Source organism: Sorex araneus, assembly GCF_027595985.1.
Source record: "Sorex araneus isolate mSorAra2 chromosome X unlocalized genomic scaffold, mSorAra2.pri SUPER_X_unloc_4, whole genome shotgun sequence".
Taxonomy (NCBI): domain Eukaryota; kingdom Metazoa; phylum Chordata; class Mammalia; order Eulipotyphla; family Soricidae; genus Sorex; species Sorex araneus.
Window position 1 is genome coordinate 192,266 of NW_026570964.1, and position 11,516 is coordinate 203,781.

General features: G+C 55.5%; 1 protein-coding gene across 2 annotated transcripts in view; it reads left to right on the forward strand.

Annotated features, from left to right (window-relative positions):
- XG (Xg glycoprotein (Xg blood group)) overlaps positions 1-3,473 on the forward strand; it is a 35,386-nt gene extending 31,913 nt beyond the window's left edge. For both annotated transcript variants that reach the window (XM_055123624.1, XM_055123625.1), the window contains one exon: positions 3,170-3,473. In XM_055123624.1, coding sequence (XP_054979599.1) covers positions 3,170-3,186 — 17 coding nt within the window. In that variant the 3' untranslated portion in view covers positions 3,187-3,473. The remainder of the gene's footprint in view (positions 1-3,169) is intronic.
- The last annotated feature ends 8,043 nt before the right edge of the window (positions 3,474-11,516 follow it).

Genomic DNA, 11,516 nt, shown 5'->3' on the forward strand with positions numbered 1-11,516 from the left:
GGGCGTGTTGGCGTGTTCGTGGGGGTCCTCCTGGGTGTGCCCGCCAGCCGCCAGCCGAGTCAGCAGGAGGCCTCCCGTGGGTTGGTGGAGGGGCCCAGGCCCAGCGGGGCTCAGGGTCGAGTCCTGCCTCCGGCGGCCACGCCTGAACATGCTTCCCCGTGGGGCGGAGGCGGCTGTTGGTTCTCAGCCCACGGCAGACACACGCTGGGCAGGGCCGTGTCCCGGCGGCCGGAGGAAGGGGCCAGGCCAGGCCTGACCGCCCAGCTGGGAAGTGTTTTCCTGTCAGGCGAGGGAGAATGATTGTCCATGCACAGGGCAGGGGCAGGCTTCACACCGGCTGCCTGAGGCTGTCGATAAAGTTTTATTGGTTCCGGGGGCCGGGTGTCGGGTGAGACACAGACATGGAAAGGGCACCTCCCACCCCCCTACTTTCTCTCTCCCTCTCTCTTCCTCCCTCTCTCTCCCTTCCTTTCTCTGTCCCTCTCTCCCTCTTTCTCTCCCTCCCTGTCTCTCTCTTCCTCTCTTTCCCTCTCTATCTCCCTCCCTTCCTCCCTCTCTCTCTCTCTTCTGTCTCTCTCCCCCTTCCTCTCTCTCCCTTCTTCCCTCTCTCTCCCTCTCTGTCTCTCTCTCCCTGTCTCTGTCTCACTCTCTTCCTCCTTCCCTCTCTCTCTCTCCCTCTCTGTCTCGCTCTTCCTCCCTCTCTCCATCTCTCTCTTTCTGTCTCTCTTCCTGTTTCTCTCTCTCCGACTCTCTCTTCCTCCCTCCTTTCCTCCTTCTCTCCCTCTCTTCTATCTCCCTTCCTCTCTCTGTCTCCTTCTTTCTGTTTCTCTCCCTCCCTCTCTCTCCCTCCCTCCTTCCCTCTCCCTCCCTCTCTCCCTCTCTGTCTCTCTCTGTCTCACTCTCTTCTTCCTTCCCTTTCTCTCTCCCTTCCTCCCTCTCTCTCCCTCCCTCCTTCCCTTTCTCTCTCTCCCTCTCTGTCTCGCTCTTCCTCCCTCTCTCCATCTCTCTTTTTGTCTCTCTCTTCCTGTTTCTCTCTCTCTGACTCTCTTCCTCCGTCCCTTCCTCCTTCTCTCCCTCTCTTCTATCTTCCTTCCTCTCTCTGTCTCCCTCTTTCTGTCTCTCTCCCTCTCTCTCCTTTCTCCCTCCTTCTCTTGTCTCTCTCCCTCTCTCTCTCCCTTTTCCTCTCTCCTCTTCTCTTCCTCCCTTCCTCCCTCTCTTCTGTCTCTTTCTTCCTCCCTCTCTCTCCTTCCCTCTTTCTACCTCTTTCTGTGTCTCTCTCCCTCTCTACCTATTTCTCTCTCTCCTCTCTCTCTTCCTCCCTCACTCTCTCTCTCCCTCTCTTCCTCCCTCTCTCCCTCTCCTGTCTCTCTTCCTTCCTCCCTCTCTCTTCCTCTTTCTCTCTCTCTCCCTCCCTGTCTCTCTTTCCCTCCCTCTCTCTCCCTTTCTCCCTCTTACTGTGTCTCTCTCTCCCTCTCTCTCTTCCTCTCTGTCTCTCTCCCTGTCTCTGTCTCTCTCTGGCCCCCGAATCTACACCCTCTGTGTAAATTTCTCATTTTCTAGCCCCCCTTGAGTGCTCCGTCAGTCTAGCACTGAGTCCTGCCAGTGGAGAGCACAGGGTGCCTGTTTGCACACGGACCCCTGCAGACGGCGGGTGGTCCTGAACCAAAGAGCAAAGACCTTTGCTCACAGCACCCCCCCCCCACCCGTGGGTGGTTCTGTCTTGGCTGTCGCTGACTTGGGTGTCTTCTGGGGCTGGGGTGGGGGAATCTCCAGAAGGGCGTAGAGCCCTGCAGTTGTCCCCACCTGCCTGGAGCTTGTACACCCAGTAGGAAGTGATGTCAGCGGGCCCCACGGCAGGGGGGGTCTCATGTGAGGTGGGGAGGAGAGAGCGAGAGAGACGGTCACTTTCTCCCCATCCGCCTCTGCCTCCCCGGGACCCAGGGTCACAGGGTTCTTGTCTCGCCTCGAAGGAAGGAATTTCAGGAGGAGACGGGCAGGGAAGTAATGGTTTTTATTTGGGGGTTTTGAAGGGAAGGAGAGAGAGAGAGACAGAGACAGAGATAGCAGAGAGAAAAAGAGAGAGAGACAGAGAGAAACAGAGACAGAGAGAGACAGAGAGAAAGAGACAGAGAGAGAGAAAGTGGGGGAGAGACAGAGAGACAGAGAGAGACAGAGAGAGAGAAAGAGACAGAGAGAGAGAAAGTGGGGGAGAGACAGAGAGAGACAGAGAGAGAGAAAGAGACAGAGAGAGAGAAAGTGGGGGAGAGAGACAGAGAGAGAGAAAGAGAGAGACAGAGAGAGACAGAGACAGAGAGAAAGAGACAGAGAGACAGAGAGAGAGAGAAAGAGACAGACACAGAGAGACAGAGAGAGTAATGTGCCCTGAGCACAGAGCTAGGAGAGAGCCCTGAGCACTCAACCAGGAGTGAGGCCTGAGCACAGAGCAAGAAGTGAGCCCTGAGCACAGAGCCAGGAATCAGCCCTGAGCACAGAGCCCAGAGTGAGTCCTGAGCACAGAGCTGGGAGTCAGCCCTGAACACAGAGCCAGGAGTCAGCCCTGAGCACAGAGCCAGGAGTCAGCTGTGAGCACAGAGCCAGGAGTCAGCTGTGAGCACAGAGCCGGGAGTCAGCTGTGAGCACAGAGCCAGGAGTCAGCCTTGAGCACAGAGCCAGGAGTCAACCGTGAGCACACAGCCAGGAGTCAGCTCTGAGCACACAGCCAGGAGTCAGCTCTGAGCACACAGCCAGGAGTCAGCCGTGAGCACAGAGCCAGAAGTCAGCCGTGAGCACAGAGCCAGGAGTCAGCCCTGAGCACAGAGCCAGGAGTCAGCCCTGAGCACAGAGCCAGGAGTCAGCTGTGAGCACAGAGCCAGGAGTCAGCTGTGAGCACAGAGCCGGGAGTCAGCCTTGAGCACAGAGCCAGGAGTCAACCGTGAGCACACAGCCAGGAGTCAGTCCTGAGCACAGAGCAGGGAGTCAGCCCTGAGCACAGAGCCTGGAGTCAGTCCTGAGCACAGAGCAGGGAGTCAGTCCTGAGCACAGAGCCGGGAGTCAGCCCTGAACACCTGTGGTTTGCCAAAACCCCCAGGGGGGACTGAAGCACAGTTGCATGTCGGGGGGTCACCGCCTCCGCATCTCACCTTCCGCGTCCTCCTCTCCTCCCGTGCAGCCCCCGAGACCGTCTGAGCTCCGCAGAGCCCGGGGGGGGCCGCCCACCCGGACCCCTCCCACCCGCCTCCCTCGCCTGCCGTCTCCTCCCCGTCCACCCCCGGGCAAGACGGGCGCCCACGGGACAGACGGACACAGGCAGAGCCTGGAAGAGTTTGGCTGCCCAGCACCTGCTGCGTGTGCCCCAGGACCCTGGACGCTGCTTCCGACAGGCAGAGACGCAGGATTGGAAACCGGAGCGGTTCCGCGGGGGATGGATGGGGCATTGCCTGCCTGTCTGTCTGTCTGTCTGTCTGTCTGTCTGTCTGTCTGTCTGTCTGTCTCGGGCTTCTTCGGGGACCCCAGCAGTGCTCGGGGCGGGGGGGGTGGGGGGTTTGCAGTGAATCTCGGTGAGGGAGGGGGGAGGGAGGAGCGTCTGACCGGATTCAGGACCTTAGTCGCGGGCACCTACTTGTCACGGACCTGCCTCTAACTACTTTTCGGGATGGCGGCAATGGGAGAGCTTAGGGCTCGGGCTCAGCCAACAGTGCTCAGAGCTTACTCCGGGCGGGCTGAGTGCTCAGGGAGCACTCCTAGAAGGGGAGGGAGGAGGGAGGGACCCGGTGAGGGGCGGAAAATGCAGCAGGAAGCCTGAAGGGCTGTTCTGAGGAGGCAGGGCGGACTTGGAGTTTTGTTCCGGCTGGTTTGGGCGTGTGGGCTTCTAAAGAATTAGGATCTGGGGGCCGGAGCGAGAGCCCAGCGGGTAGGGCATCGGCCTGGCACGTGGTTGACCCGGGTTCGATCCTCGGCATCCCATAGGGTCCCCCCGAGCACCGCCAGGACTCATTCCTGAGTGCAGAGCCGGGAGTCAGCCCTGAGCATCGCCGGGTGGGACCCTAAAAGCAAAAAAAATAAAAATAAAAATAAAAATAAAATTATTATTTCTTGTTGTGGGGGTGGGGGTTTTGTTCGTTGGGGGGGTTTTGGGTTTTGTTTTGCGTTGGTTTTCTTTTTTTTTTTTTTTTCCTGCCCCTAAGGTCTTTTTTCCTGGTAAACAGGCCGGGGGGCAGAGCCTGGGAGAGTTTGGCTACAAGCAGTGCCAGCCTGCTGAGGTTGAAACCATGTCAGAGAACTCAGTATTTTTCCCTTCAGACACCTTCGGTTTCTGTCATTTTATTTTATTTTTTTTATTTTTTAACTGCCTGAGAAACAGCGACTGGCAGATGTTGAGAATTGGAGGCTTGTTGGCTTTGGGGTTTTTATTTTTTTTTCATTTTTCTGTTTCTTTCTGCAACTGACTTTAAAAAAAAAATTGAAGCGAGATACACACAGAGGTGTGCTTGATTGGGTTTCCGTCGTCCCGTGTTCCACACCCGTCCCACCACCGGGACCTCAGTTTCCCTCCTGAGTCCAGCCCGAGCCCCTCACACACGGCCCCAGGCTGCCTCCGTGGCGGGCAATTTTACTCTTTATTTCTCTCTCTCTTTCTTCTCTCTCTCTCTGCCTGTATCTCTGTCTCTCTCGATCTCTCTCTGTTTCTCTCTGTGTCTGTCTGTGTGTCTCTCCGTGTCTCTCTGTTTCTCTTTGTCTCTGTGTCTCTCTCTGTTTCTGTCTCTATCTATGTATCTCTCTGTCTCTGTGTCTCTGTCTCTGTTTGTGTCTCTCTGTCTCTCTGTTTTTTCTGTCTCTCTCTCTGTCTCTGTTTCTCTCTGTCTCTCTGTCTGATTCTGTCTCTCTGTGTCTCTATCTATTTCTCTCTCTCTGTCTATTTCTCTGTCTCTCTTTCTCTCTGTCTCTTTGTCTCTCTGTCTCTCTCTCTTTGTCTCTGTTTTTCTGTCTCTCTCTGTCTCTGTTTCTCTCTATCTCTCTGTCTGATTCTGTCTGATTCTGTCTCTCTGTGTCTCTGTCTATTGCTCTCTCTGTTTCTCTCTGTCTCTCTTTCTCTCTGTCTCTTTGTCTCTCTGTCTCTCTTTGTTTTTCTGTCTCTCTCTGTCTCTGTTTCTCTATCTCTCTGTCTCTCTGTCTGATTCTGTCTCTCTGTGTCTCTGTCTATTGCTCTCTCTGTTTCTCTCTGTCTCTCTTTCTCTCTGTCTCTTTGTCTCTCTGTCTCTCTTTGTTTTTCTGTCTCTCTCTGTCTCTGTTTCTCTATCTCTCTGTCTCTCTGTCTGATTCTGTCTCTCTGTGTCTCTGTCTATTGCTCTCTCTGTCTGTTTCTCTCTGTCTCTCTTTCTCTCTGTCTCTTTGTCTCTCTGTCTCTCTCTTTGTCTCTGTTTTTCTGTCTCTCTCTGTCTCTGTTTCTCTATCTCTCTGTCTCTCTGTCTGATTCTGTCTCTCTGTGTCTCTGTCTATTGCTCTCCCTCTGTCTGTTTCTCTCTGTCTCTCTTTCTCTCTGTCTCTTTGTCTCTCTGTCTCTCTCTTTGTCTCTGTTTTTCTGTCTCTCTCTGTCTCTGTTTCTATCTCTGTCTCTCTGTCTGATTCTGTCTCTCTGTGTCTCTGTCTATTGCTCTCCCTCTGTCTGTTTCTCTCTGTCTCTGTTTCTCTCTGTCTCTTTGTCTCTCTGTCTCTCTCTTTGTCTCTGTTTTTCTGTCTCTCTCTGTCTCTGTTTCTCTCTATCTCTCTGTCTCTCTGTCTGATTCTGTCTCTCTGTGTCTCTGTCTATTGCTCTCTCTCTGTTTCTCTCTGTCTCTCTGTCTCTCTGTCTCTCTCTCTCTCTCTCTGCTTCTGTCTGCAAGTGACATTTCAGATTTCAATTGCACCCCAAGATCCACTCTTAAAATGGGGTTGGAGCTATAGCACAGTGGGGAGGGCGTTTGCCTTGCACACGGCCGACCCGGGTTCGATTCCCAGCATCCCACAGGGTCCCCCGAGCACTGCCAGGGGTGATTCCTAAGTGCAGAGCCAGGAGTAACCCCTGTGCATCGCCGGGTGGGACCCAAAAAGCAAAATTATAATCCACTTTTAAATCTTTCCTTTCTCTTGGTCTTCTTTTCCTGGACATAAAGGAGCAAGCAGAAACCACACACACACACACACACACACACACACACACACACACACAACATTCAGTCTCACAGTCCTGCTTTGGGGATTGTCTTACATCCACCACACAATGGCAGTTCCGGAATCTCCTGTGAGGAGGCTGGCGAGAGGCAGCAGCCGACAAGCACAATCAACAACTCCCGGGAAGGGACCGGAGCGACAGCACAGCGGGGAGGACGTTGGCCTGGCACAAGGCCGACCCGGGTTCGATTCCCAGCAGCATCCCATAGGGTCCCCCTGAGCACCGCCAGGAGTTATTCCTGAGTGCAGAGCCAGGAGGAAGCCCTGAGCATCGCCGGGTGGGACCCAAAACAGAAAAAAAAAATAACTCCCCCACGCTTCCCGCCTGTTACAAAAGACTCACAATGTGAGTTCAGTGTAACATACTCTCTGTCGCAACATATGTTGCAGTAAGGTTTGGCTAGACAGCCTGAGGCAGCGACATATGCACGCGAAAGAAATACTGTGTGGAGGATCACAAACTGTCTCTGGTGTTGTGTTGTGCCCCAGAGCAGCCTGTTCAGCCCCTTTAATTAACTAGCCTGATGTTCCAACCAATGATATTCAGCCACAGAGGCAGGATATGCAAATTAACTCAGTGCAGGGAAACAGTATCAAAGTCAGTTACAGGACCGGAAGCGGAGTCAGTTACAGTAACAGTCACAGAGAAACAATGTTTCCATCCAAGCCTAGCGGGGCCTGAGATTGTGAGATGTTGTACTCTCTGCGGCTGTCCTCATTCCCTTCTGCCCTTCCGGGCGTCTGAAACGCGTTTGGAGATAAGAAAGCATATTCAGCTTTTTTTTTTTTTTTTGCTTTTTGGGGTCCCACCCGACGATGCACAGGGGTTACTCCTGGCTCTTCACTCAGGAATGACTCCTGGCGGTGCTCAGGGGACCCTATGGGATGCTGGGAATTGAACCTGGGTCGGCCGCGTGCAAGGCAAATGCCCTCCCCGCTGTGCTATTGCTCCAGCCCCTCAGCATTTTTTTTTTAACGATGCTCCTTCCTGGATCCCTCCAGCTGTCAGACAACCGATGTTTCGGCCGTAGGAATAAAATCCAGAGGATAATGTCCGCTTATCGGGACTGGGTCTCCTTCACCCAGATCCCCCATTTTCCAGTAGCGAGGCGGTCACACCCAGGGACTGCCCCCGGCCCAACGGCCAACACCCAGAGACTATAAAACCAAGCTCCCGGAAGAGAGCGACTCAGAGAGTCTCTTGCCCCCGCGCCTGGCTGTCTTCCCCAGGGCCCCTTGGAGCGGGTGGGCTCCAGCTTCCCTCCCCGCCCCGAGCAGAGCTCCCACGGCCAAAGACCTCCAGAGCCCAGCCACAGCCATGCTCAAGGCCCCTCTCCACACGTTCGGACGAGCCTCACGCATGAAGGAACCGGCAGAGGAACGCAGGTGTGTGGGACCCGGGGCTGAGACCTCCAAGCCTGCTCGGATCAGGACTGGGCCTCCTCCACCCAGATCCCCCATTTCCCAGTAGCTAGGCGGTCACACCCAGGGACTGCCCCCGGTGCCGTGTAATCCCACCAACGGCCAACACCAGAGACTTAAAACCAAGCTCCTGGGAGTGACATCTTATAGCCTAGTTCTCCCTTCTGGGAGAGCCTGGCAAGCTCCCGAGAGTTTCCTGCCCCGCCATGGGAGAGCCTGGCAAGCTCCCCGTGGTGGTGTTCATATGCCAAAACCAGTAACAATGCTGGGTCTCAAGCAAATTCTTCTTTCATCCCCCATGGAGTAGGGGGAACCAATAGGACCTCGAGTTCCAAGTATAAGGGTACTCGAGGGGGAGCACTTAGCTGTTAGCAGGGCGTGAGACCCTGGGGAATCAAAACAGAATTTCTGGGAGTCCAAGGAAGTGCGCTAACCACTGGGCAATCATTCTGGCCCCTCAGCATAAATCCAAGCCGAAATAACTCACCCATCACTGGTCCGCTCCATGCCCACTGCCTGTTGTGTTGGGCTCTCGTGAGCACTGTGTCTGCTGAAGCTGATGATGTGCAGGTCGAGAACTGTAGATGCAGCTGCCGTATTCGTGCAAAGTTGGCTGCCCCAGGGCGCCCCCTGCGTCTCTCTCCCACACCAAAAACCAGCAACATGCAAGATGGGTGTCTGAAGGAGCAACCCCCCAACTTTAGAGCAGAAACAGCGCCTGCATTCCGACGGTCACTGCAGCTCTGTCCACCAGAGCCGGAACCCGGAAACACCCCGAGTGCCCGAGAACTGGAGAAAGAAACTTTGGTCCATCCACACCGTGCAATACTACGCAGCTGTCAGGGAAAAAAGGAGGTCATGGCATTTGTCAATACACGGACGGACACGGAGAGTGTCATGCGGAGAGAAATGAGTCGGGGACAGACATAGAAGGACCGCACTCATTTGGGGGCTGTGACACTGTGTCCCCGTCCTCCCGCTGCTCATCGATGGGCTCGAGCGGGCACCAGTCACATCTCCACGGTGAGGCTTGTCGTGACTGTGTTTGGCATCTCGAAGACGCCACGGGGAGCTTGCCAGGCTCTGCCGTGCGGGCGGGAGACTCTCGGGAGCTTGCCGGGCTCTCCGAGAGGGACGGAGGAATCGAACCCGGGTCGGCCGCATGCAAGGCAAACGCCCTACCCAGTGCGACCATACTCGTGGGCTACGACCCCTCTGGGGAAGAACTGAGTGTTGGAAGGAGGGACACGGATGTTCCTGATCAACTTTCCGTATCTGTGTCGCAAACCGTGATGCCCAAAAGGAGAGACACAGAGACACAGAGAGACAGAGACAGAGAGACAGAGGGATGAAGAGATGGAGAGAAGTGTCTGCCATAGAGACAGGCTGAGCGGGGAGCAGCTTGAAGGCATGGGAGGGACCCTGGGAACACTAGTGCTGGGAACTGTGCCCTAGTGCAGGGGCGGGTCTTGGGATCCTGTAGGACGTTCACCCGACCACGAACAGCTTCGTAAGGGTCAGTCTCACGGTGATTGAAATAAAAAAAGAAAGAAAGAAAAAGCCTGAAAAGATACAATGTCCACAAGAGCTGAACCCAACAGGCATGGAGAGCACTTAGAGAGAGAGACGTGGGAGTCTTTTTCTGCATGAATTTATCCTCAGGGGCCACAATGATGGTCCAATGGTCAACGTCGCTTCTTCCTACGGATTTATTGCAGTTTGCTTAAACGTGGGACGTTTCGGAAACTGACACCCAGTTTTCTTCCTTTCTTTTTTTTTTTCCCGTTTTGTTTTGTTTCTGGCTCTGCTGACGTCTGTTCACTTCGCGGAGGATTTCAGTGCGCTCCGCCAGCCCATCTGTTGCTCTGTCTTCTCGAGATAAACGAGCGTCGGTGGCATTGCTTTTTTTTTTTTTCCCTTCCTCGTAGAGATTCCGAGGACGCCACGTTGGAAAGAGCGTGTCACACCGCCGTGTTGGACTCGGTGCCAAGTGTGTTAGAGGGGGCGTTCACAACTTCCTCTCTCGGGGCAGGCTCCAAGCTCTGGGCGTTTTTTTTCGAACAGCTGGTCACACACACACACACACACACACACACACACACACACACACACACACAGACTCTCTCTCTCTCTCTCTCTTTATTGAATCACCGTGACACACAGTTATAAAGTTGTGCATGTTTGAGTTTCAGTCATACAATGACGGAACCCCCGTCCCTCCACCCATGCCCATTCCCCACCCCCCCGTGTCCCCAGTGTCCCCCCATCCCGCCCTCCCCCCCTGCCTCCATGGCAGACAATCTCCCCCACACTCTCTCTCTGCTTTGGGGCATCCTGGTTTGCAATACAGACACCGAGAGGCCGTCACGGTGCGTCCTTTGTCGACTCTCAGCACACGTCTCCCATCCCGAGCATCCCTCCAACCATCCCTGACGCAGTGACCCCTTCTCCATCCCAGCCGCCTTCTCCCCCAGCTCATGAGGCGGCTGCCAACCATGGACCCATTCCCCTGGCCCTGGTCTCTACCATCCTTGCGTGTCCGTCTCCTGTGATGTTATTTTATATCCCACAAATGTCTCTCTTTCTTTCACTCTGTTTATCTCTCACTCTCTCACTATTTCTCTCCCACTGTCTCTCTCTCTCTCATTCTCTCACTCTTTCTCTTTCTCAGTTTCAGAAGGAAGGGAGGGAGGGAGGGAGGGGAGGGAGGGAGGGAGGGAGGGGAGGGAGGGGAGGGAGAAAGACATGAAAAGAGAAAGGAAGTAAGGAAAGAAGGAAGGAAGGAAGGAAGGAAGGAAGGAAGGAAGGAAGGAAGGAAGGAAGGAAGGAAGAGAGGAAGGAAGGAAGGGAGGAAGGAAGGAAAGAAAGAAGGAGGAAGGAAGGAAGGAAGGAAGGAAGGAAGGAAGGAAGGAAGGAAGGAAGGAGGAAGGGAGGAAGGAAGGAGGGAGAGAGGGGGGAGGGAGGGAGAATAGAAGGAAGGAAGGAATGTAGCAAGGAAGGAAGAAATGGTAGAAGGAAGGAAAGAAAGGGAAGGAAGAAAGGAGGGAAGGAAAAAGAAAGGAAGGAAGGAAGGAAGGAAGGAAGGAAGGAAGGAAGGGAGGAAGGGAGGGAGGGAGGGAGGAGGGAAGGAAGGAAGGGAGGAATGAAGGAGGGAAGGAAGGAAGGAGGGAAGAAAGGAATGAAGGAAGGAATGAAGGAGGGAAGGAGGAAGGAAGGAAGGAAGGAAGGAAGGAAGGAAGGAAGGAAGGAAGGAAGGAAGGAAGGAAGGGAAGGAGGGAGGAAGGGAGGGAGGGAGGAAGGAAGGGGGGAGGGAGGGATGGAGGAAGGAAGGAGGGAAGGAGGGAGGGAAGGAAAGAAGGAGGGAAGGAGGGAGGGAAGGACCCCAGGATCACCCCTGCTCTTTCTGGCCCTGAGCGTCCCCGCCCTGCTCTGGCCGCAGGCTGTCCGGTCCCCCAGGGACGCCCGTGACCTTCCGTCCACTCCCGTCCACTCCCGTCCACTCCGCCTGGCTCACGTGCCCCAGCCGTGTCCGCCCACGGCGACCCCTGCCCTGAATCCTTGCTGTGTCCGGGCACAGTCCTGGCTCCCTCCTGCCCGCGTGTCCAAGCCCCTCCCGTCCGCCTGAGCCGTTGCCTCGGACCCGAGGTCAGTCAGGGGCCCCGGGGCGGCCATGTCCAGTCCCGCAGCTCTGGGCCCCGGCGGGGCAGTGGGGGAGAGCGAGGGGGGAGCGGGGGGAGAGGTGGGCGGGAAGGAGCCGCCCCACGGGCCCCTCTGAGACCCGGGCAGGGGTGCGAGTCCTGCTCTGCCTCCCCCGGACCCTGGTGGCTTCTCCTCGACAGGACAATCCGCCATGGGCCCCCCGGGAGGCAGAGTGGGACTCCGTGTCT